The 27,478-nt window shown below is 44.5% G+C and overlaps 1 protein-coding gene across 1 annotated transcript; it reads right to left on the minus strand.

Annotated features, from left to right (window-relative positions):
- Positions 1-21: 21 nt before the first annotated feature.
- Positions 22-27,414, minus strand: LOC120548119 (extracellular calcium-sensing receptor-like). Its single transcript, XM_039784143.1, has 8 exons — positions 27,371-27,414; positions 26,582-26,876; positions 26,193-26,482; positions 25,654-25,949; positions 24,370-24,575; positions 24,021-24,242; positions 1,077-1,200; positions 22-982 (listed from the first exon to the last, which is right to left on the minus strand). Exons 1-8 carry the CDS (start codon positions 27,397-27,399, stop codon positions 78-80), a joined length of 2,367 nt encoding a protein of 788 aa, XP_039640077.1. The 5' UTR covers positions 27,400-27,414; the 3' UTR covers positions 22-77.
- Between the last annotated feature and the right edge of the window lie 64 nt (positions 27,415-27,478).

The following is a 27,478-nucleotide window of genomic DNA, read 5'->3' on the forward strand; positions in this document are numbered from 1 at the left end:
AAGCCTGTGTTTGATGTGCACAGCATAAGCTTTATATTGTATGTTGCCATCTTAACTATTTCCAAACCTCAGATGGCTTAGAATTGATTTTTGTTCATTAAATGTTTCTTGGTGTTTTTCTCTGGCTTAAACAATATGATGAAACACTTTGGAGCAAATATACACAGTATTAGTCCAAAACTGGAGGCCAGAATGGCAAATATCTCCACAGCCACAGTAAATTTCCCAGGAGAGCTGAGATATGCAGGAATAAATGTGATCCATACTGCACAGAATATCAGCATGCTGAAGGTGATGAGCTTGGCCTCATTAAAATTATCAGGTAATTTCCGAGCTAGTACAGCTAACACAAAGCAAAAGAAAGACAGTAGGCCTATGTACCCGAGCACAGCCCAGAACCCAATAGCTGAGCCTAATGCACACTCCAGGATGATTCTCTTTTTGTATATGGTTAGGTTTTTCATTGGAAAAGGGGGACTAAGACCCAACCAAGTAGTACATATTAAAACTTGAATAAACGTGAAAGACAATACAGTCATTCTTTGCTGTGGAGGACCAAACCATTTCATCACATTACTACCTGGGAGTGTAGCTTTGAAGGCCATTAACACTACTATTGTTTTTCCAAGAACACAAGACATACAGAGGACAAAGGTGATTCCAAACGCTGTGTGGCGCAGCATGCAGGACCACTCAGAGGGTGCTCCAATGAAAGTTAATGAACATAAGAAACATAGAGTCAGGGAGAAGAGCAGCAGGAAGCTCAGCTCAGAGTTGTTGGCCCTGACAATCGGGGATGTCCTGTGACGATAGAACACAGCCGCTGTTATAATGGCCAGACAGGCACCACCAACTGAGAATGTAGCCAGGATGATTCCTAGGACCTCGTTGTAGGAAAGAAACTCTACAGGCTTGGGGAGACAAGTGTCTCTCTCTGCATTAGGCCAGAACTCCTTGGGGCAAGGGAAACAATCAGGGGAATCTGAAAAAATGAAACAAAAAGGGCTTTTACCAGTTGTAAAAAACATATTTCATGTTGTACAGTACACTGGCTATGGATTAGGAGAAGAAAATACCTGTAGCATTGCTAATCTCTCCCTCAGGACATGGTAAACAATCATAACAGCAGATGGATTTTCCTTTCTGCAGCACTTTACGAGTTCCTGGAGAACAGCTGTCCGTGCACACTGACACAGGAACCTGGCACATACAGTAAAGATGAACAAACGCTACAAAACTTTTTAATTTTTTCAAACAATACTTATGTGTCAATATGTGTATTGTTGAAGAAACTGTGTTCAATAGTTCAGCTGAAGCTAAAATGAGGCTTCTACAGTCTGAGTTAGACAAATCAAGTGGTTGTCTTTCAAATTTATAGTCTTACATCTAAGATGGCGCCGACTGCAGGCGCTTCAGTAATTTGGTGCACTCTGTTTTATTTTGTATTCTGCTGCAAAACCCAGAGCTCTTTCACCAGAGATGAGCTCATGAAGATCAGGGAAACAACACCATCATACTTAGTTCCCACTTTTCTTGTGTCTTCCGTGAATTTATTGGACATTCTCGTCAAAGGTGTGCTCACCGTGGCCCAAGCAGTGAAACGACGGAGGAGAAGAGGTAGACGTTATGGCATGCTCCTTTGGTTTCGCAGGCTGTGATTTCGCACTCCACTACCTGTAGGGTTGGGTACCGAACCCGGTACTTTTACCGGTACCGACCGAATCACGTCGGTACTACTGAGTATTGGTTCACGTGAAATCAAACGGTGCCAAATTTCGGTACCTGAGAGTAAGCGCAAGCTTATCTGTCCTCTCTGCATGTTGACAGAGAGCAGAGGTCCGACACACACTCGTGCGCAGAGGTGCGGACAGAGCGACGTTGGCTCTGTAGTTTTGTTGAAGTCACAGTAAGTCACGGCGATGCCGATAAAGTGGTTTCAAGTGTGGTTACAGTTTTTCAACATCACGCAGACACCTTTCACCGTGATATGATTAATAATAATAATTATTAATTATTTATTATTATTAATTATTAATGGGGAGCCGAAAGCGGTCGTGGTGCTTGACGTTACACTTCCTATGACACGAGCAGGCTAGTGTTGACCAACTGACCGAAGAGCCGTTTAATTAACCCGACTTGTGTCACTGAACCGGGAGACTCGAGTGCCATACGTCAATGAACCGACTCACTCCTGTTTTTTTTACTTCATTCGTGCCGTTGTGTGTAGCTGGTATTCTTCTGCTACTGTGTGTGTAGTAATCTAGCTCATTAGTGCCTCCACTGGAGTGGTGGTAGAATCAATCAGGAAATGAGCTACCTAGACCGCGCACCAGGCTACTGAACGAGACCAAATGTAACTGTGCAACCGGCCAGCCCACTCAAGTCTAATGTAATCAAGCAGTGTCTTGGTTCTCGGCAAGTTTGAGTTATTAACCAAGCCTTGTTTCTGGTGCATCTTAGAGGATTGTGTTCATGGCAATTCACACATTATCGATGGGGAAGTACAGTACATCACATACAAATACACGTCATGTTATTTTGGTAGTTATGTTAAGTTAATTGTTAGAGAAGTGAATGTTGCTACATGGTAGGTAGGCTGTCACAAGGAGACCGCGCACCAGGCTACTGAACGAGACTGTAAAGACCGTAACCAAGGGTACTGCATGAGTCTATATTCAAACGGGTGTCTATAGGTTCTCGGCAAGTTTGAGTTATCAACCGATCCCAGAAGCCTTTATTTCTCGTGCATCTTAGATGATTGTGTACATACAAATTCATAGACTACATTATCGATGGACATCACATACAAATGCACGTCATCTTATCTTAGTAGTTATGTTAAGTTAAATGTTTGTTACGTGATAGGTAGGCTGTCACCAGGAGACCGTGCACCAGGCTACTGAAAGAGACCGTAACCGTGCCTAATGCATGATTCTATGTAATCACGGGTGTTTAGGTTCTCGGCAAGTTTGAGTTACCGATAGCAGAAGCCTTTGTGTCTCGTGCATTTTAGAATTGTGTTCATGGAAATTCATAGGCTACATTACCAAGGGGAAAGTATTAGGCCTATATCACATACAATGTAATACAACATACACGTAATGTTATCTTGGTAGTTATATTAAGTTCAATGTTAGAAGTGAATGTTGCTACATGGTAGTTAGACTGTCACGAGGAGACCGCCCACCAGGGTACCGAATGTAACCGTGGCCAGTGCGTGAGTCTAGTGTCGGTCAGTATGAGTGTGTAAATAATATGTTGAGACTGAATGTAACCTCTCGAGTTTTCCAGCCCCCCCCCCCGCCGCGAACCGGTGACCGAATCTATTAACTCGGTAGGCCAACCAACGACCGTCCGGTTGAACCGACTCACGTAAAAGAGTTGGTTGTCCCATCACTAGAGCAAGCACAACAGTGGTTTCTATACCCTGGGGACTGACTGACAGGCTGAGGTTGTAAGGCAAGGCAACTTTATTTCTATAGCACCTTTCAGCAACAAGGCAATTCAAAGTGCTTTACATGAAACATTAAAGAGCAATTAAAAATGGTCATGATTAAACAAAAACAGGCTCAAATATAATTAAAGCTGCAAGCAGCGATGACGGGCCCTCGCTTCTTGCCCCTTCTTTTGATAACTTTTAGTCATGAGGGTCAACCGAGTCTATATCCAAGTTTTCGTGCAGATTGGACCCACGGCCCAGGAGGAGTTAGACAAAGTATGTTTCCCATATATCGCGATGTGAATAATTCATAAAAAAAATTCTAACAGCGCCATCTAATGGCCGATGCACTATAAATTTGGCGTGGATGCTCAAACCCCTATACGTAACAACTTTGTCATATTTGGTGTCAATCGGGAATAAATCTTGTTAAGATACGCAACTTCCTGTTTCGACAGCCCCCTACAGGAAGTTGGTCCTCTGTAACTTGCGCATTGTGTTAGCTATCAAAATTCTTTTGATGTATTTTTGTCATGAGGGTCCACCGAGTCTACATGCACATTTTTGTGCAGATGGGACTCATGCTCTAGGAGGAGTTAAAAAAAGTAGGTTTCGCTCAAAGCAAATTAGCAAATTAATAAAAAAAAATTAAAACAGCGCCATCTAAAGGCCAATTGACGACATATTTGGCAAACGGCCTCATTGGCACATGAGGAACAACTTTATTAAGTTTTGTGTCCATTGGAATAGCCGTTGGCAAGATATAACCATTCCTGTTTCCACTCCCACCTACAGGAAGTTGTTCCTCCATAACTTGCGCTTTGTTTCAGCTATCAATATTCTTTTGATAACTTTTTGTCACGAGGGTCCTCCGAGTGTATATGCAAGTTTTCGTGCCGATCGGACTCACGTCCCAGGAGTAGTTAGACAAAGTAGGCTTCCCGTATGTCAATATTTTGATGATTAAATAAAAAAAATTAAAACAGCGCCATCTAATGGCTGATTGCAGCCAACTTTGGCACAGTTGCTAAACAGGCCAGGAGGAACATCCTTGTCAAGTTTCGGGGCAATCGGAATAATTGTTGACAAGATAACGCACTTCCTGTTTAGACAGTAAGTTGCTATAACTTCCGCATTTTTTCAACTATCAAAATTCTCTGGATAACTTTTCATTATGAGGGTCAACGGATACTTCCTGCAAAGATTCAAGAAGATTGAAGTCACGGCCTAGGACGAGTTTGAAAGAATGTAAAACACCTGAAAAATGCATAATTAAAAATGGCCGCCTTCCGGTTGGGCGGAGCTAATGAATGTAAATGGGAAATATGTCTGCAATGATTAGAGCAATATGGGTATTAAATCTGGTGAAGATCGGAACAAACTATGTCCAAGTTAAGGTTTGTAACATTAGGGGTGCTATGGAGCCCGCTTACAGGTATGGGCCAAATCGCTGTACAGTCTCGCAAAGCCCCCAGGTGTTTATGTGGGCGCCAATTTTTGTGAGTTTTCGTATATATTGAGGCCGTCAAAAATGTGCCCAAGGGCTAAAACCAATTAGGGTCACATAGGCCACGCCCACTTTGACCAGTCCGTACCTTACTATAGGGGTGGCCTCATGAGTGGCCCTAGATGGTACCCATCAAATTTTGTAAAAATCGGATGAGCAGTTCATGAGGTATAAACTTTATGTACTTGTAGTGCCCCCTAGTGGGCAATGTTCGTAAAATGTGTGGGGCACCTCCAGAAGGTCATGGCAAACAAGAATCTTAAGTTTTGCGTTAATAGCAATTATTTTGGTTGAGATATGGCAAAGTTGATGTTTTCATACTTAGCTACACACATTTGTTTGTACGTAATATGTGCAATTTTTATCCTATAAAAAATCTTTGGATAACTTTTTGTCAGGTCCGTCTAGAGATGCTACCTGCCAAGTTTAATGCAGATCGGTCGCACGGTCTAGGAGGAGTTCGGCAAAGTAAGTTTTCAATAAATCGCCATTTTTCACGCATAAAAGTCTAGGCGGAAATGGGCGTGGCCTATATCAGGAGATTCAGCTGGATCCAGGGAATGCGAAGATATATGGTTTTTGAATGTGCGATGTACGGCTTGGGAGTTATAGGGCCAAACGCGGGTTTTTCTGCAATAGCGCCACATAGTGGTGCATATGAGTAATTATTTTGAATCTTTGCAATTTTCACCAGTTGTGACATGTTTGCAAATTGTTGTGAGTTTTCGTGCATGCTAACTCCCTCAAAAATGTGACGATGGACTCGGAAAAATAATCTGACGAAAAACCATAGGTTCCTTCGCACTTTCAGTGCAAGGCACCGTTGGGGCCTTGCACTTTCGTGCTCGGGCCCTAATAATATACAAATACAACAATAAAAGTTACAGTGAGTAAGAAATGTATAATTATTCAATTTAATAGGTTGTAGGGACAGGTTTGGAAAGAGAGAGGGAGGGGTTTTATTATTGTTTAATTTCTGTCAGTGTAAAATATTCTAAATAAATAACAATGTTCTAAGTAAATAGGTTTGTAATTATATAAATATAAATATATAAGTTTTTGTAATTAGAGAGGGAAAGTACCGAAAAAAGTACCGTTGGGTACCGGAACCAAAATCCAGGTACCGGTATCGGTAGTGGTATTGGTTCAGATGCGAAAGGTACCCAACCCTAACTACCTGGAATATTTCTGTCCAATGTGCATTCACTGTGCAACAAACTCAACGAGCAACAGCTACTGTTGAGGAAAAACAGTGACTCCTCTACATCTGCTGCTTTGTTCTTCACGGAGACGTGGCTCAGTGAATTGATACCAGACTGTCCTAAAGCTGGCTGGCTTCCAGCTGTTCAGAGGGAACCGTGACACAGCTCTCTCTGGCAAATCGAAACGTGGAGGTATCTGCTTTTACATTAACAGTGGCTGGTGTAATGATGTAACAATGATTCTCCAGCGCTGTTCTCCTGTTCTGGAAACCTTCTTTATCAACTGAAAACCCTTCTACTCCTCCCGTGAATTTGCTTCATTCATTCTGGCTGGTGTTCACATCCCACCACAGGCCAACGTGCAGGAAGCACAGCACGCGCTTGCCGACCAGATTCTGTGTTTGGAGTGGAATAACCCAGATTCCCTTGTTATTGTCCTCTGTGACTCAACAAAGGTAAACTCAGCCATGAATTCCCCAAATACAGACAGTTTATTGAATGTCCAACCAGAGAGGAGAATAGTCAGAAATGCCACTGTTACACAACAGTCAGAAATGCCACAAGTCCCCCGCACTGCACTCAGACCATGCCTGATTCCCTCATACAGGCAGAAACTAAAACATTTTAAACCGGTTGTGAGGACATCGAAGAAGTGGACCAGTGAAGCTGTGGCGGATCTTCAGAAGTGTTTGGACTGTACATGTAGCGGAGTTAATAATTCCACTTACTAACTTTTCATTTTGTCAGTAGTTTCCAAATGAGATAGGCTTTTTCTGTAACATGAGCGGCATCTATTGGTGCTATTCTGCAGACTTTAGGGTAAATTCCTACACACTATCACACTATCATACTATGTTAATATGTTACTATGCATGTAGTATATCCACATGGGAGGTCTCAAATTTTATATTAGAGGCCAGTTTTGTTTTGTTTCTTTTGTTTTAGCTTAAATGAAAAAGCTCACCATGTTGTGCTAGCTTGCTAGTCTGGTTAGCATAGCTTGATAACCTAACTTTTATGATACAACCGTGACAACAGTAAACTAAATAATTTCTGTTTTCATTTTAGCTAACTGGAGCTCTTTATAGTGACGAATGTGATTGTGAGACACTATTCTGCTATTTACCAGAATAAACGGCTGTGATAGCCAACGAAGAGTGACGGTTTCGTCTGTAACACAACACAACGCAAGAGAGAGTACACACCCGCTACAAATGGTGCCGTGACCCGTTCTTCCCTGCTGCTGCTTCGTGAGGGAGCCCTGCCATTCCACCTTGTGAACGTCAGCGCAACGACAGTGCAGTGAGTTGCCTTGAGTGGCGCAGGACAGACTGACTGATGAATGAGAATAGCGTGATTTAAGGACGAGGATTATGATGATGCTGGTCAATTTGTATATACTGTTTATTTTCATGTAATTAGCCTACATATTGATGTGATTTTTCTTTCTCTTGAGAGAGTATATTGCATTTCAAGTAAGTAAAACAAAAAAAAAGTGTTTCCCAAGTGACGTGAGTGCTAAAAAGTGAGTAGCCTATTTTGACAATTTTGAGGGTTTTTTTCATTTACAATTTTTATTGTGGTATTGTTGCTATTCTTCCATTTAAACATGTTGTGAGATATTGACATTTGCATTACGTTGACAATGGATGAGTTAAACTTATCTGGTATTGGTAGGGGTCAGAGATTGTGGCTTTAGCCACCGCTACGGACCGTATGCGGTCAAAGGGGATTATGACATCTGCCATGTATTATGCTGAAGTGAATGGGACTGACTGTGATGGCGCCTATGCCACTACAGATATTCAGACAGGTGACCAGCCTGCCGAACATGTTTCAGTGCATGTTCTTGGTGATTTAGTGCAGAGGTGTCAAAAGTATTCACATTCATTACTCAAGTAGAAGTATAGATACTAGGGTTTGAAAAGACTTGTTGAAGTATCAGCTCAAGCTTTTTACTTAAGTACAAGTGTAAAAGTACTGGTTTCAAAACTACTTAAAGTATAAAAGTAAAAGTAATGTAAGGCAGAGATCTTCAACAGACCCCCTGTTGAAGATCTCAGAGTCATTGACCTCAGAGTCATTGCAGGGGGGCCTCCAAATTATTGTACATTTTTGAGTCTTTAAAAAAAAAAATTTAAATGCCTTAACATAATTCCAACATATTTTTAGCTAATATAAATTCCCACTGATGATAGGCTTACTGGCCTATAGGTAAGGTAGTCACTAAGATATCAGCCCACATATACAGTTAATCCTAGATTTACTGTGCCATGTAACATTAAAATATGATTTATAAAATCATGCCAACAATTCATATTTTAATAGCTTATGAAAAAAGGGTATGTAGGAAGGCTTTAGGTTGCCCTTACAGTTATTGTAGGCCCAGTTTAATATACAACTTAATTTCATACAATATGTAGTAGGGGGTCCCTGCTACATCTCACTTTAAGTTAAGGGGTCCTTGGCTTAAAAAACATTGAAGACCACTGATGTAAGGGGGAAAAAATGCCATTAAGGACAAAAGCTTAGTCCCAAACAAAAAACATTTTTCTAAAGGCCATAATGACTATAATAATGTTATATTAAAAGCATACCTGCAAACTCAGAAAAGGTGACACATCTCTTCTTTGTTTTTCAGACAACGGCAGCTACAGTCTGGTGTTAGAATCCTCTCCAGTGAAATACAGACATACTTTTACACTGTTTAGCTGTCAGCATTTTAACCGTGTTTACTCCAGCTTCTAGCTAACGGTAGGCTAACATTACCTGCTGCCAACTGTAGTGTTAACTAGCGTTTCGTGCGGCGATGTTTCAGTTCCCTCTAACGTCCGTTTTCGGAGCATCAGAGAGAAGCGCAGTCATTTAGAAGTGGCACCTAAATAAGGCACCAAAATCCGCGTTGCTATTCGGTCCGATAGATAACGGTCGTTAAGGCACCGGTGGCATATTAGCACCAGGTCTGTGCAGGTGCGATGGATCGCGTACAAACCAAAAGGGTGTCGGAATGGTATATGTTTATACTTCTCATCCAATCACAATGAAATTCACTCTCTCCGGATGGAGCGATTTGGATAGGGTTTTTTTGTGTGTGTTTTTTTGAACGATGACGAGCCGGAATGAAAACAAGCCGAGCTGAAATAGCAGTAACAAGGCTATTTTTAAAATGTAAGGAGTAGTAGGTACAGATAATTGCGTGAAAATGTAAGGAGCAGAAGTAAAAAGTATGCTGTAAAATAATTACTCCAGTATAGATACCCAAAATTTCTACTTAAGTAAGGTAACGAAGTATTTGTACTTCGTTACTTGACACCTCTGATTTAGCGAAGCAGTTTGGAACCAGCATTGGAGAGAACATTATCTCACATCCATCCCAACTGGTGATGTGAGTGTAGCTCATTCTAGCATTGCTGATCTCGCTAAAGTTAATCTAACTCTCAGTCACCATAGCTATGATCCACAACCATTCAGGGGGGATAAAACAGATAACATTTCCATTTCAGAATGGGAAGAGGCTGTTAAATTGTATCTGAAAAAGAGAGATGTAAAGTTATATGATCAGGCAGAGGAAGTGTTAAGCAAGCTACAAAGTAGAGCACGAGATGTAGTGAAGGTAGGGCTGCGTAGCAAGCCTTGTCTGGACATAAAATCAGGTCCCCAGCCCATTTTCGACATACTCAAACAACACTTTAGCGACTCAGTGACTTCTTTTATGCTTCTGGCTGACTTTTATGACACAAAACCCTTTCCCACTGAGAGTGCTGATGACTACTGGATTCGGCTCAACAAAGCTGTTGACACTGCTGCTAAGAGACTAGAGAGACAAGGCAAGACTGTCGATAACCCTTCTAGTGAAGTGGCGGTCATGTTTGTCACTCACTGTCCCGACCCTCAGTTGTCCTTGGCCTTTAGCAGTAAGCCACTTGAAGAGTGGACTGCCAATGATGTTCTGGTGAGACTGGATGAGCATCACCAGAAGAAGTGTCTGCAGCAAAGGCAATGTGCTATGCACCCACCTAATAGCTTGCCTTCTGCTCAGGCTGAAGAAGCTCTGTATAGCCATGTTCAGACTGCAGTAAGCCCCCCGTCCCCTGCTTTTCAACCTGCTGTGGCTGATAAGCCGTTGACAAGTGAGGGATGCTCTCTTGAACGTTATCACTCTCCTAGAGCGCTTGCTTCAGTGGGAGTTTTATCCACGCTCCAGACAGCCTAGGTCTGGCAGTCACACCAGGGCTTGGGGCCCATGTGCCATTTGTGGCCGCGACGATCATGACACTGTGTCCCACTTCCGAAATGAATGTCTCTGCTTCCACTGCCATGCTGCTGGACACCGGGCAGTCAAATGTTCAGCCCCCCCTGCTTCTGACTCAGCTGCTGCCCACGCTGGTGCCCCTACTCAGCAGGGAAACTAGCTGGCCTGCACGAGGAGGGTATTAGTGTAGGGCCAGTTGCCATATGCCCACATCGAACGCTTTGGCTGCTCTTGGAGGGAATGCATTCTTTTCGACCATGGATTTGACGTCTGGCTTCTACAATGTGGAAGGTCATGAAGAGGACAAAAAGTTCATGGTGTTCACCTCACCATTTGGGCTGTTTGAATACAATAGGCTCCCTCAGGGACTGTGTAACAGCCCTGCCACGTTTATGAGGATGATGATGAACATCTTTGGAGATCAAAACTTCTTAAGCCTCCTTTGCTATTTGGACAACATCCTTGTGTTTGCTCCTAACGAACAGCTAGCGCTGCAAAGACTGGAGATGGTATTTGAGAGATTGAGGGTGCACAACCTGAAGTTAGCTCCCAAAAAGTGCCACCTCATGCGGTCCTCTGTGAAGTTCTTGGGCCACTTTGTGAACAAAGATGGCATCTCCACTGGCATGGAGAAGGTCAGGGCCATTGTTGACCTGTGTGAGAGGGAATTGATGGAAGAGAGCAACAACATCCCATCTCCTTCCAAGATAAGGTCATTCCTTGGCATGGTTGGGTTTTACCAGCAGTTCTTCGAGGGCTACTAGCATCAGCAAGCCCCTCTTTGCCCTGACCTCTGGAATAAGAAGCCACGATACAGTAAGGGAAAAAGGAGGCCACCTGTGACCAGGAAACTCACTTCTGCTGACTGGACGCCAGAGTGCAGTGAAGCGTTCAGGAGACAGACAGGCTCTGTTGGATAATGTCACCCTGGCTCATCCGGACTTCAGTAGGCCTTTCCTGCTCTCCGTCGATGCCTCCTCTAATGGCCTTGGTGCTGAGCAATCTCAACTGTCTGAAGGTGATGATGTAGCTCGTCCGATTGCCTTCGCCAGCAAATCTCTAAACTACGCCCCGTCCCACTACCCGGCGCACAGGTTGGAGTTCCTGGTGCTCAAATGGGCCATTTGTGATAAATTCAGCCACTGGTTGAGAGGCCACACCTTTAATGTGTGGACTGACAACAACCTGCTGACCTACATTCTTAGTAAGCCAAAGATTGATGTCTGTGAACAGAGGTTTGTGGCGAAGCTCGCTCCTTTTGACTTCGAAATAAGGTACATTCCAGGCCCTAAGAATGTGGTCGCGGACGCCCTCAGCTGTGAACCTTTTGTGCAGCCTAGTGTGCTCCGTCGTCTGACGAAGGTCCCTTATGGTGCGCTGATGGAGGAGGCAAATGCCTTGAACCCTGAATGTGTGCAGGATGCTTGTCAGCAGTCCTGTGACCCATAAGCCGTGCTGCAGATGCTCCATTGCTCGACTGTGGCCTCCTGAAGTGCTGGGGTAGGATCCCCAAACCCGTCCATCTCCCAAGAAGCAGTATCTGCTGCTCTAAGGCGCTCTTTGGACCAAGAACACCCGCCTCCCCAAGCCTTTCTCCTGCCTCAGCTTGTGCAGTACATCTAGCCATGTGAATTGTCAGATATCTGACCTCTGCCCAAAGACAAGTTGATGTATTTGCAGCATGCAGACCCCTGTTTGAGCCATGTGCTTCAGTTTGTGGAATACCAGCGGCGGCCGTCAAGACGAGAGCATGCACATGAGCCGGCTGAGGCTCTGAGGCTCCTCAGGCATTGGGAAAGGCTTACCATCAAGACAGGAGTGCTCTATTGTGTCTCAAAGGATGCTGTTACAAAGAGGAAGACTTACCAGTATGTCGTGCCCTCTGCGCTGAAAGAGAAGGTCCTCAGAGGGGGGCATGATAAGGCCGGTCATCAGGGCCAAAGGCGGACACACTACCTGTCAAGACAGAGATTTTACTACCATGGAATAGAGAGAGACATAAGAGGATATGTGCGGTGCTGTCGTCGCTGTGTGCTTAGCAAGTCCCCTGAGCCTGAAGCCAGAACATCACTTGAGAGCATCACAACATCCAGACCTCTTGAGTTGGTTTGCATTGATTTTTGGTCAGCTGAAGACTCCTAATAAATCCCTTGATGTGTTTGTGGTGACTGACCACTTTACCAAGCTGGCTCAGGCCTACCTCTGTCCCAACCAGTCAACTAAAGATGTTGGTCAACAACTCTGGAACAACTTCTTCTCTGTGTATGGCTTCCCTGAATGTATACATTCAGACCAGGGTGCCAATTTTGAAAGCAGTCTGATCGCCAAGATGTTACTTGTGGCTGGTGTCCAAAATTTGCATACCACTCCATACCACGCTATGGGCAATAGAGCTGTTGAGAGGTTCAATCGCACCCTTGGGAGTATGATAAGGGCCCTAGCCCACAAAGCCAAGCACAGGTGGCCACAGCTGCTGAGATCTCTTACCTTCTCCTATAATGCCACAGTGCATGAAACCACGGGGTTTGCTCCATTTGACCTAATGTCTGGATCTGCTCTTCTGGATGATCAAGTGGTAGATTATGATGTTTATGTGCAACGTCTCAGGCATGACTTGGCAGAAGCCATAAAAGTTGCTCAGATCTCTGCCACAAAGCAGCAGCAGAGGCAAGCTGATCTTTACAACAAGAAGCTCAAGGGTGCAGCTGTGGATATTGGAAACAGAGACCTCTCAGCAAATAAAGGTGAATGCGGGAAGAGGAAATTAGCTGATCGCTGGGAGAGGAATCTATTCACTGTTGTGGAGAAACATGATAACACACATACCTTCAAGATCAGCAACTGTGCCACAGGCCAAGAGAAAGTGGTCCACAGGAATTGAATAATGCCTGTCAACTTCCTGCCTATACCTACCGAGTCTGATGATGGCAGTTCTTGTGTCAGTGATTTGACCACTGGAGCTAAAAATTGACTCTCTGCTGGAGGATGATGAGGTCTGTTGCGTTACCTGACCGTGACCCTGAGGACAGGACTGTCTCGTGGGTCTCTCAACTCCCAGCTTCAATTGGAGGTCAGCCGACCGCTTCATTTGCTGACTTACAAGGCCAGACTCTTTCCTTTGACTTACCTCCTGACCTGGAAGAAATTGTTGACCGATCAGACCATACAGCGGCCTGTGACTTACCTGTTGACGCACCAGACCACACAGTATTGCTTGACTTAAAAGTTAGTACTGACTGTCCTGCAGGCCAGGCTGACTTGAGACCCCTTGCTTCCGTGCCACCACCTGACTTACAGTCTTCAGTTGTAGGTTCTGTAGTCAGATCTAGAACACTCAACACTGCTAGTGATAGAATACTTGGGGTGAGAACTAGATATGGGAGGGTTGTTAGACGTGTTATGAGACTTATTCAAAACATGCACCAAAAAGTTCTTGCTGGGCTTTAATGTTTTTGCACTTTGTCATTTTGTGAACTTTAAAAGTGGCTTTTTTTATGGGAAACACCTTTGTATGGTATAGGAACCTGTGTGATGCATTAGAGCGTGTGTGTCTAGGTGGGTTATGGAGCTTCTCAACTCCGAAAACTTTGAAGCAAATTGTCAATTTGGCATCAATTTACGCAAGACTGCCTATATTCGAAATCTAAACAGTTCATTTCTCACCCAAAATGTTGTCAGAAGTGAATTTAGATCAGCTGCTCACCAGATTAATCAGGGATAATGCATGCAGGTTTGCTTCATTAGGTCCTTTTTGTAGGTAGGGGCTGGGCAATCCTAAGGTGGAGAACAATAGGTACGATAGTTCTGCAGTAAATTACATTTTTACAAATACATAATATTTGGGGTGCCTATTGTTGTGGGTGCACATATGTATAAATAGTAATTTCAGCAGTAACTGATCTATCCAATTGTAATTATGTTTTGAGAAACTAAGTGGTAATGTTGCTTGCTCAGGTTAGCTCACCCTATAATCACATGTGCAGGTGGTAGGGTCCAATTAGGGGAGGCTGAGTTAAAAGGGCTTCAGGAGAAGAAAGAAAAGACATGGCAGCTTGCTGTGAGGTTGCCGTTTTGTTTGTTTGCTGTTATTTTGCCTCTGTTTAATATTTTTTGTATTTCAGTTTGAGTATGTTTTATTGTAGTTTTATTAATAAATACACAAATTGTGCACTTTAAAAGCCTCCTCTCCAGTCGTCAATTGTGACACTGCTTCTTGAAAAGGTTGGCGTAGCGATGTGTGTGCATATTCAAAAACCTGTTGATACCCAAGTCTTCAATAATGTTTAAAAGTAGCTGTGTTTCTCCTTCTTATCGGGTCTGCAGCCTTGCAAACTGTTGGCTGGTTGGTTTGTGTACAGTAACCATAGCAACACACAGAGCTGACCATAATCCTGCGTTAAAAAACAAACAGATTGAGACACATATTCCAAATGCGCTGAATACATGTCCAAAGAATGCCTCTGAAACCTGAATAATACCGGAATATCCCACATGTCTTAATCGGAAAATGCTATATTCTGAATAACACCTTATTCAGAATACCCAACCGGAATATGCTATGTACATGACCTGTATCAAATTCGGAATAATGTCATATTTGGAATAATAGTTGAATATTGGTGTGCATGTAACATACTCATTTACAAGCCCTGGTTCACAACCAAACTCAGACAGCTAAGGTTGGTGAAGGAAGAGGCGTTTAGGAGCAGAGACGGGGACTGGTTTAAAGAGTCAAAATACAGGTTTAGCAAAGCTGTGAGAGATGCAAAAAAAACTGTACACTGAGAAACTCCAACAGTTTTTAACTAATGAATCGGTTTCTGTCTGGAGTGGGCTCAGACAGATAAGCAACTACAAACTAAAGGCCACCCCCCTCCATCAATGACTGGTGCCTGTCCAACATCGTTTTAAAAGACCATGCAGACCTGTCCCCATCCCCCATGACTCCACTCACCTGCTACAGCCCTCCTGCCACACCTCCCCCACCCCCGTAGGTGTCAGGGCCTTGTCACTACCCACCCCAGAGTCTCCCCTCCCCCCTCCACTACAACAACCCTCTCTATTCCATAGGCGGCGCCAGGGAGTGGTTTGGGGGTGCTGTTGCTACCCATAGGATTCCCATAGCACCCCCTCAGCACCCCCAAGATATTGGTGTGGGTTATTTATAAAAAAAAGATTTTCGTTAATGTGTTAGGGCCGTTACAGAGTCAACGCGAGCAACGCGAGCAACGCAGCAACGCGAGCAACGCGACGAGCGACGCGCTCCCTTTTATGGTCTAAACAGCGGACGCAAGTAGACCCAAGCGTCACGGGCGATGCGTGAAATGCAATACACCGCCCACGCAACAGGGGGTAGCAGAGTGCTCCACGGTGTTCGGTCGGCAGAGCCAGACCCTCCCAGAGAGTGGCTCTCGTCAGGGAGCATAGATATATACCTATGGTCAGGGAGCAGCTGGCTGGCTGATTTCTTTTTATCAGATGCTTGTTTCCCCACCAGTACAGTATGCTACGATTGGGTAGCACTGACCAATACATTGATAAAAAGGGGTTCACATAAATGGTTTAGCAGGTTTTAAAAATATATAGATACATTTGGGTCTCTCTCTCGCCTCTTGAGGAGGGCACACAGCATAGACTACACACAACATTAATACATACCGAAAAATGTGACTCAGTAGTCCTATGTTTGACGAAATTGCACAGATATGTTGATTCAATATTTTTTATGTACAATACGTGCAGTGTCGCCCCCACCGACAACGCATAGTATTGTGCGCATCGGCGCGTATCAAAAACTGGGACGACACATTTGGCTACGCATCGACGCATAATGGCGGCCGAAGCGTAGCGATGCGTAGCCTTGCGGACGCGTATGCGTACCGATGCGTTGACTCTGTAACGGCCCTTAATGCTATAATTTATATTAAAAAAATTAAATACATTAATAAAACAAACCGTTTATTTTTAGAATAAAAACATGACACAGGTGATACCATTCGGCCAAGGGGTGCAGCACACATTAACGTTACTAACTAACTAACGTTACACTGCTGTAAATGACCAGGGGATCGCACAGTGAGACCACAGTGGGTGAGGAGTCATCTAATATGGGTCTATGCAAGAACTTCACTCTTATCTTACCATCTTGTCTTGTAGTAGAACATTAGAGTGAAAATGTGTTTTACAGAACTGTGAATAAATGGATCATTGAATCCAAAGGACATTGGTTTATTTATAGCCCTGAAAATTTGTTCGAAACAGGTTCAGCCGTTCGCCCTCAGTGGCTTATTTAGATATATTAAGTCACTACAGATATGAAAAACGTGTGTTTATGTATTTGGCCTGTTGCATTACTCTTCTGCAAATATAAGCTACTGTATGAAAGCTGCATTATTGATTGTGTAAACCTGGCTTGTTGGCTGGTATTTGAAATATATTCGGGGGTAATCAGTTCTATGGTGCTGTTGTATTGGCAACTTTAGTGCATGAAAAACATCAATCTCTCTCTCTCTCCCTCTCGTTCGCTCACTTAGTAAATAGCTGTGGAGGTGGGTGCGTATCTGCGCATGGGTGTGTAGGCTACATGTGTCAAGGGAAACTCTAAATTTCAGAGCAACCTCACTGAAACGTCAAGCAACCCCATAGCACCAGCAAACGAAAACTCTGGCGCCGCCACTGCTCTATTCAGGAAAGAAATGTCAACAGACGGTTTTAAAAAACGAAACACCCGCAGAGCAGCCATACCAGAATGTTTCTCCCTTCACCTAGAAGCAATGCGCTCATAAGCTGTCTCTAGTGTTCACAGACATCTTTAACTCACTCACCTCACTGGAGACATGTCATGTACCAGCCTGCTAGTCCTCCACCATCATTCCTGTCCCCAAGAAAACAAGGATCACAGGACTAAATGACTACAGACCCGTCGCCCTGACCTCTGTGGTTATGAAGTCTTTTGAGCGCCTTGTTCTGGCTCACCTCAAAACCCTCACCGAACGCCCCTGGACCGCCTGCAGTTCGCCTATAAAGCCAACAGGTCTGTAAACGACGCAGTCAACATGGCTCTTCATTTCATCCTCCGGCACCTGGACTCCTTAGGAACCTACGCCAGGATCCTATTTGTGGACTTCAGCTTGTCCTCCCGGCATTGCTGCAGGACAGCTGACCCAGCTTCATGTGCCCGACTCCACCTGCAGGTGGATCACAGACGTCCCGTCTGACAGGAAGCAGTGTGTGAAGCTGGGGAAACACATCTCTGACTCTCTGACCATCAGCACCGGTTCCCCTCAAGGCTGCGTCCGCACCTGCACCCATCACCCTGGGTGACCCTACGGTCATCATATGAATTAGGTTTATTAAACAGGAATATTAAAAGCGTTGAAATAAGTGACAAAAACTTTTAAAAACAGCACAGAAAGAAATGACATAAACGTCGGAAACAGCATCAAAAATTCAACTTTGACTCAGAAGGACAATAAGTTCATGATCGACGGGAAGACAACACAAGGGTTAAAAAACAAAAACCCCGCAAAGTAGCTGGACCTCAAACACCTCACTGGAGACATGTCATGCCAGCCTGCTTCAAGTCTTCCACCATCATTCCTGTCCCCAAGAAAACAAAGATCACGTCACCCTGACCTCTTTGTTTGTGAAGTCTTTTGAGCGCCTTGTTGTGGCTCACCTCAAAACCCTCACCGCCACCACTATGTTTGTGGACATAAGCTCTGTCAACACCATCCTCCTGGCTTCACTACAGGACAAACTGAGCCAGCTGCATGTGCCTGACTCCACTTGCAGGGGGATCACAGACTTCTTGTCTGACAGGAAGCAGTGTGTGAAGCTGGGGAAACACATCTCTGACTCTCTGACCATCAGCACCGGTTCCCCTCAAGGCTGCGTCCGCACCTGCACCCATCACCCTGGGTGACCCTACGGTCATCATATGAATTAGGTTTATTAAACAGAAATATTAAAAGCGTTGAAATAAGTGACAAAAACTTTTAAAAACAGCACAGAAAGAAATGACATAAACGTCGGAAACAGCATCAAAAATTCAACTTTGACTCAGAAGGACAATAAGTTCATGATCGACGGGAAGACAACACAAGGGTTAAAAAACAAAAACCCCGCTAAGTAGCTGGACCTCAAACACCTCACTGGAGACATGTCGTGCCAGCCTGCTTCAAGTCTTCCACCATCATTCCTGTCCCCAAGAAAACAAAGATCACGTCACCCTGACCTCTTTGTTTGTGAAGTCTTTTGAGCGCCTTGTTGTGGCTCACCTCAAAACCCTCACCGCCACCACTATGTTTGTGGACATAAGCTCTGTCAACACCATCCTCCTGGCTTCACTACAGGACAAACTGAGCCAGCTGCATGTGCCTGACTCCACTTGCAGGGGGATCACAGACTTCTTGTCTGACAGGAAGCAGTGTGTGAAGCTGGGGAAACAAATCTCTGACTCTCTGACCATCAGCACCGGTTCCCCTCAAGGCTGCGTCCGCACCTGCACCCATCACCCTGGGTGACCCTACGGTCAATATTGTGGAGTCCTTTTGATTCCTGGGCTCGAATCATCTTCCAGGATCTCAAATGGGAGCTGAACATTAGCCCAGCAGAGGATTTACTTCTTGCGGCAGCTGAAGAAGTTCGGCGTCCGCTTACCGACGGAGGAACTGAAGCGGTAGGCGATGACAGCCGGGCGGACAGTCAGATAAGGTAAGGATACCAACAGCGGCGACACCCGGACATCCCGGAAAGGGATCTCTTTGGCGGGCAAGAGTCTGCTGACTTGGATCCTCCCAGAGATGGTTCTCTAGCCAGCACCGGCTCTCCTTCCTCCCCATTGGGAGAACTGGAGCTCGAAACAGAAAAGGATTACGGAGCCCCACCACTGCAGCTGTCTCCATCGCAGAAGGGGAGCACCGCATCAGCGGCTTTCTCCTCCGCATCGGGTGGGGTCTCTGCCCACCGCTAAGGTTGTTTTTCTCGACCTGTGTGAATGCTGAGTAAGCATTCCCCGAACCCGGGAGACAGACAGCACCAATGTCCCGCTATGCACCGTTCACCAGGGTCCAAGGCGACACGGTAACAGAGTTCCCAGCGGTCTTGCCTCCATCTTGCTTCTGAAGGGCCCTTTTTTTGGCCGACGGAAGCCCACACCGCCATATCCCTGGGACCAGGTCCATGCTCACTTCACTGACTGCGTGCACCTGTGTGCCGCCTGGGTGACTGCGGCGCAGAACAACATCGCTCTGATGTCTCCGCCATGACCGCTAAGTCTTGGCTGTCCCCCGGAGTTGTATCGCTTTCTGGCTGCACATTTCACAGCGGAACATCTGCCTGCACAGGTCACAACTCCCAGCCAATAGTGGACGTGTGCTCTTGGACGGTCTCATTGCCCCTGGCAGGTTGTTTGGACCACACCTTGGACAGCCACGAATTATAGAGGGGATGTGGGAACACAGCTCCTGGAGTGTGGCGCCTCGGCCACAATAGCGGCACCAAGATGTCAGCTCGAGGAGACGGCGCCCCGCACGCTGCGGCTGCGCCTCCCCATGCACCGGCTCCAGCTACCCCATACCGCCCTCCTCCCCCGCCAAACGCCAACACGGCCATAAGGCCCTGCGGGCAGCACCCACCCGCTCCAATCCACCCCTGAGCCGACTCGCAAACAGCGGCGTCAGTGGCAGTGACAGAGACGGGAGGCCGTGAACTCATGTCTCACTCCAGCTGAGGGTTGGAAACATAACGGCGCTTTTAAGGGCCACACAGTTTCTCCTAAAGAGCAGTTTCCTCTCAGTCAGTCTGCTTTTGTCCCGTCTGAGCATCTTACAGCTACTGAGACACACGTTACCCTCACACACACATGTGCATGCCAGCTCTTGAAACGCTGTGCTGTGTGGAAAAGCATGTTACCCATGATGAACACATGGATGTTGAAGCTAATCACAAACTGCTATATGCTTCAATTCGCCAGCCCTCCCATAGGAGAACGACAGGTTTTACTCCAGTTATTTCCTCAAACAGGAGCAAACGGGAGGGATGAGAGTGATGGACCTGTCTTTGTTCAACGGGTGCATCCTGGAGCGACCGTTCCGGCGATTGGTTCACTCTATCGACCTGAGGGCACGTTCACATTCTGGTCACCTCCAAACACAGAAAATTCCTGTGCGTCTCCTTCCTGGGAGTTCAAAACACATCCAGCTGCCATTAAGCTGCACTCTGGCCCATCATACACCCTGTCAAGGCGGTTTTTCAGCCATTATGCAGAAGGGATCATGGTTCTGTTAGACGACCTAATCCTCAAGCATGAAAGGCCAAACAGTTCAAACACACGTGATTTCTCACACGTAAACAACACCCTCAAAGAGAGCTGCACTCCACACAGTGGAGGCTGTGCAGCATCCACAAACACTAAATTTGCCATAAACTGGCAAAGGGTTCGCTGATCCCCTCACAGGCGGTAGTTTATCTGGTGTGGACATAAACTCTGCCACTATGAAAACCAGGCTGGATGCATTAAACTCTCCGCCGTCACACATTGCGCCTCACAGGGTGGTGTCAGCACTGTCAGTGATGCGTCTGTTGGTGATCTCTTCAGATTGCCTGGAGCATGCCACGGTGCTAAAGTGCTGAAACACTTTGCTCTGAGTCAGTCAGGTTGACGTGCCGATAAGAAAAGACAATGTCACAGCGGCAGGTACATTCAGCTAGCTATTAGAAATAGCCAGGAGCCTGCTGCTAAGGTCACACAGACACCTGCTCTTAATCAGAGTGGCGTACACTCCGGGGTTACTAAACCGCGCGGCAGACCTGACGTGCCTCTCACAACGAGCGGAAATTAGATCCCACTCTCATTCAGATGCTGTGGAACAGGTTGGGAGGGCGAAAATGGATCTGTTCGCCTCACGAGAGAAGGCACAGTGCGCACTGTGGTTCTCTATGAAGGCGCGAGACTGGTCTCGTTTTTCCCCGCATTCAGGAAGAGAGCCTGGCGGCCATTCTAGTGGCACTAGAACACACGCTCCCGACTCGGGGGACGTCATCATCATGACAGCTGCCATATGGCACAGGGATGCACTGTTGCAGCTGGACTGTGCAATCTCCCATCCCGCAGTGATAAGCCAATTGCTGGTCGATGAACAGGAGCGCTTGGAGAGGTTAGGGTGTCTTGTTGCATTACTTAGGCAAAAGCTCCACCCTGTGGTTAAATCGGGTCTGTTGATCTGTAACAGCAGAGCCCACTGTGTGAGCCAATATGCTGTATGTGAATACACAGATCTTAAGTCACAGAATGAGTAGCTGCCTTATTCATTCAGCCTGTTACGCTTAACGGCGTTCCCCTTTCCGGTGCTGGTGTGTGGAGAAAGGCTCGGACACCACCTTGTGTCCTCTGCCTCTTGTGTTAACCTACTGGATAATGATTTGGCTAAGTTTTTAAATGATATGTTGCAGCCTTTTTCATCGTGCCACAAGGACAGTAGAGAGAGATGGGATTTTTGTGCATCCCTTAGTGAAGCATTTGTTGAAAGGGATCAGACGACAGAAACCTGTTATGCTTTCTAAAGCACCTTTTATGGGATTTAATCCCAGGGCTCCGGGCTCAGGTGTTCTCTGGCACAGTTCTCTCAGAATGTTGTTCCTGACAACAGTGCTCCTCATAGCCTTGACGTCGGCAAGGAGAGTGAGTGACTTATGCGCGCTGTCGGTCTCACCATCCTGCTTTTCTATTAGAGAGGACGGGAGCGCAGCCATTTTACAGCCATATTCTTCATTCATGCCGAAAATCTGAACAAACATCAGGCGGAGCAGCGTTCGTTCAATATACAGTATAACACTCACGCAGCTCTTTCAAAACAGCGGCTGTCTCACCAGCTGTGTGAGGTTACCACTCACGCTTATAGTGTAAAGGGAGTGGCATTGGGGCACACTCCACGAGAGCGTTATCAGCACCCTCGGCCCTCCTCAGAGGTATGACAGTGGCTGACATCTGCGCAATGGCGTCTTGGGCATCTCCGTGCCTTTTTTTTATCCGCTTTCATTGCGCGATGTGTCCCCATGATTCACTTGGTCTTATCCAAACTTAACGGCATGTGATGCGCTATTAGATCTGATTTGCCATGTCTCCATCCTCCGGCAACAGAGTGCCATGAGGAATGAGCTTTGCATTAATTAATGATGATCTTAATCTTAATTATGGAGCATCTTCAGAATCCATGCAGCAGGGCCTCACAACATTAAGCAGGCCAGTCATGGGGATAGCCTATCAGGTTTTTAAGCAAACAATATAATTGTGTTACATAACAAAACCTGTACAGTGTGAGAAGGAAGAGGAGGTAGTCTATGCTATCTGCTTGTGGATTTTGGTGTCACAGGTGGCATGGACTATATCAGCTTCACCCTTAACCCAATAGCAACAGCTCTTAGAGGGCGAAGCCTATACGAAATGGAACAATAGTTACGTATTGTAACTCCAGATTCTATGAGTATAGGCATAGCTCTCTAAGATCCGGGCCACCTGCTTCACTAATGTTGGCTGAAGAAAAATGCTGATGTTGGGAGCAGATCTCTGGTCTCGCAGCTGTAATATACAGTAACTCAGGACGTAAGAGAGGCCCGTGCATGAAAAGAAGGGCACGAAAGAAATCTTCACGACCGCGCATTCGCGAGGGATAAACCCAATAGCAACAGCTCTTAGAGGGCTATGCCTATACTCATAGATTATGGAGTTACAATACGTAACTATTGTTATATGTATGTATATGCTATTTGTTTGTGTATTCATTGTTTGTTTTTTTATATTGTTTTTGTATATGCACCATCAACCAAAGCAAATTCCTAGTAAGTGCTACATACCTGGCAATAAATGTATTTCTGAATCTGATTCTTTGTACAAATTGCCTTTTTCTTTTGTTACCATTCCTCTGCTACAGCTTAGCAAGGGAATACTTTTTTGGAAAAATGTAATACTGAAAGTACTGTAACTTTGTAATGGACCTCTTCACAGCCAGTATGGAAATGAGGAATATACAGTGACTAAAAGTTATTTCAATGTACACATATCATACCTTTTAAAGGGTAAGTACTGTTTTTTTCAACCTGGACCCTATTTTCCTATGTTTTTGTGTCTAAGTGACTGATGGGAACAACAATCTTTGAAATTTTTCCAGTATTAAGCAAGATCGCTGCAGTCGGCAGCAGCGAAACAAGCTACAATGTAAGTTAATAGGGCAATTGTCCAGCTTGTGTATACCTTCACAAAAGTGCTTGTTTTGCCACTGACAGGCTCTGATTAATATTCTAAGTTTCCAACAACAACATGGAAAAGATACCTTCAGAGATAGAACTTTAAGACCTCTTTGAGACCTTTCTGTTTAACCAGAAACAGCTCTGAAGTCACTAGCGCTAAACCCACCAGACTCCATTTAAAAAAGCAATACTTTTAACGTGTATAGAGCCAACATATTTTCACATGTAAATCAGTAAACTATTTGTTAATTTCAACCGAAACTAGAGTTGTGATGGTTGGAAAAGTGGAAAGACTTTTGTGAAGGTAAATACAAGCTGGACAATTGCCATATTAACTTACACTGTAGCTTGTTTCGCTTTTGTGCTCCTTACTTGTGTCCCTCCGTCCACCCAGGTGAGGTTCCTGTTGATACGAAACTTCTGGCCCACCGGCAGTGATGCATCGTATTGTCCTACTGTCACCATCTCTATGCTGCCACTCTCACTTTGTTGCCAGTTAACCAGCTCATATCTGGCCACAGGATCACCGTTGGCATCAAATGACACATCGTACCCATTTCGGGAAAAATTTACTTTCTTCAGCTGAGTAAGAACCTGTGAAGATGAAATAAAGGAAAACAGTGAGGGAGAGCAATTAAATAATGTTAAATAAAACAAATACCTCATTTCAGAAATTAAAGCAAAAAAGGGCATTGGGGTTTTTCATTTATGTTCAACTGACCTCTTTGGATTCTATTTTGGTGAATTTGTCACACTGAGTTGTAGAATTTGTTTTCTGGCACACTGCTTTATGAATGGCATGAGCTATTGCATAAACAGCCTTGTATACCATGTTAGTGATCCGGAGCTGAGATGTGTCAGTGTACGGGCTCTGGAGTGTCTTTATGTCTTCTGTTCCATCACATACTCTCTCATCTGTGGCTGCACCTGAAACACACAGAGACAGAGAAAGGTGTTTTTTAGCCTTTAAATTAACCCGGTTTCTTTCATGTTTTTTGTTCTTTTTTGTTCCATTTAACTTGCCAAACAGCAGCATCTGATCCTGCACTACCAGGCTCAGGGTCAGCTTCATCACACAGGCCATTAGACTGCTGAATTCTTGAGCTCATCACTACGACGCTGTCACTTTATACTTTATACTGTCACCTTACCTTTATGCTGTCACTTTACCTATCATAGTTTATACTGTCACTTTACCTTTACCTTTTATAGTTTATACTGTCACTTTACCTTTATACTTTACAACTTCTTATCACACATGCATTTACTACATGCCTGCTGACATTACAGTTTCTTCTTTTTTGCAATTACTGTACAATTTGTTTAACACATATATATTTTATATATGTTCTATTTTACTATTATTTTTTAACTTTGCAATATTTTATGTCTTGGAATCTCATTTTATTGCATGATTTTCTTTTTTGTTTACATACTTAATGAGCATTGTTGGAGGGAGCCTGGGATCTAGATTTTCCTTGCCAATGACTACTTCTCTGTAATTGTTGTGGATATTACAATAAAGAACTTAAAATGAAAACAAATACATGATCAGAAATCACTGCCACTATAATAACAACTTCACACTTACTGTAACTAATACATGCGAGTAAGTACAAATTTAAGGAATTGATTAGTACTTTAGCTTGGAGACCTGGAGAATGTCTACTGTGTGCTTGTGTTCAGGACTTCAGTGTTGACATTGTGAAATCACTGCAGCAAAGTTCATACATAATCTTAACCAAGGCAGCAGAGTGCCTGCATTATTCCTGAAAGATAATCATAACAAATGAGATTAGTCACAGAGATGAGATGCACCTTATGTCCACCTCATGTCTTTGATCAATATCGTTAATTTCCCTTTCAGTCTGGGGTTTGGTCTTAAAGCAGCTGCTGAGTCTTTAACACAGGAGATTCCACTCAGAGAGAATCTAAAAACAACACAACAACAACAATCCAACTGTGAATGTCTGTCCAATGTTAAAAATCAGCACAACTTTCTCACTTTTTCCCAGCCTGCAGTTGAATGCATCCTCCCAGAACTCAGTAAGCACTGGAGAGGCAGCCACTTTAGAGGGAGAGAGATCCAGCAAGAAGTCTCTCAGACCTGGGATGACAGATCGCTCAATGCCAAATCCGATGGCTCCAGCACAGAAGCTGAACCTCAGCAATTCTGTGTCTGTTACCCAGGCTTCACTGCCTATCCACTGGCGAGGTGGAGATGGCTCGAGTGACAGCTCCTCCAGCAGAAGCCTCAGGTCACCAAAGGCTGCAAATGCCACAACAACCATAGCTGTCGACCTGGAGAAACATATAAATTCCTAAATTTATATAAAGATAGTTAACACAAACAGACATAGGATATAGGATAGTAATTGGTCTGACTGAGCATTTTTATAACAATAGCAGTAATAAATAAACGTGATGAAAAAAAAACATTTACAATTTGCCACTGAGATAATATATAATGTTCCAATATTTATTTTACAGAAAATTTTTTGTGCTTTTGTGTGCAGGTCAGTTTCAACACAGGTAACATCAGACCTGCGGATAACGTCAGCTACTTTCTGGAACCTGCTACGTGGGTGGGTCCGATAGAAAGATTCAGAGTATTCCACACAGATCCCCTCTTTGCGTGCTGCGTCCAGGAAAGACGCCATACCATTATTGCCATAATCCGAATCTGACCGGACAGCACCTATCCAAGTCCAGCCAAAGTGTTTTACCAGCTTGGCCAGCGCTTCAGCCTGGAACTGATCACTAGGGACGGTTCTGAGGAAACTCGGGTACTGCTGCTTATCAGACAGACATGCACAAGTAGCAAAGTGGCTCACCTAAAGGAAAACAAACGTGTAATTATTTACCGGGACAGGCAAATAAAATCAGTACTGGTCTAAATTACAAAAGGTTTCCCAGAAATCCAAAATATTTACTTGAGGGATGTTAAAGGGCCCGATGATGCGCGACATGCTGATGGATGGTGTGGACCCAGTCTCACCAACGACAGCCTTCACCATACCTGATTGTGAGCAATTGTCACCGGTGTAAAACGCCGGATCCAGGCCATTTGAAAGCTGGAATGCCACATGCACCGCCACGGGCACCGAGGCGCACGAGTCGTAGATCTGATAACCGAGTTTGATTCCCGGCAGCAGCTCCGTGCTGTTGTTTATCTCCTCGATGGCGAAGATCATTGCACGTGAGAAGCGCAGTTCACGGGTTGTAATGCTGAACACAGACACTCATGTCACTGTTTGAATTTTAGCCTACAATTCACAATTTTTACAAAAATACATAATATGGGTGAGGTGAAATTCTAAAACACAGGATTAGATATCAGTCCAACATTCACAACACACAGTCAACTAAATCTAAAGTATTGCTTTTTTCAGTAAATATGTACAAATCTGTAGTTAAACACATATTGTCAATTAAGAAATACAAAAAAAATATTTATTTTTCATATGTATTATTCTCTACCATTTTCTGAATAGAATACCTGGAATTTACACAACACCAATAAAGGTCTATCTTATCTTATATTATGTTATATGGCCAAATACTGATTAGGCATATAATGAACTTTTTATAGTTTTTAATACCACACAAAACCTTTCCAATACGCACATACACAATACGTGCAATAAGCACATCATATCAAAACATATCTTTCGCCACACAGTCTAACATCCTCTTATCCCCCACTTCTCCCTCTTACTAACCTTCCTGTGCATCTTAGTGGCTCAGGCATGGCGGTGTAGTTATGCTTCACTGTTTGCATAGGGAAAAAAAACACCCAAAAAAACCCCCCAAAACCAGGCAGAATTGGT

The sequence above is a fragment of the Perca fluviatilis genome, chromosome 2, assembly GCF_010015445.1.
Source record: "Perca fluviatilis chromosome 2, GENO_Pfluv_1.0, whole genome shotgun sequence".
In the NCBI taxonomy this organism is placed as follows: domain Eukaryota; kingdom Metazoa; phylum Chordata; class Actinopteri; order Perciformes; family Percidae; genus Perca; species Perca fluviatilis.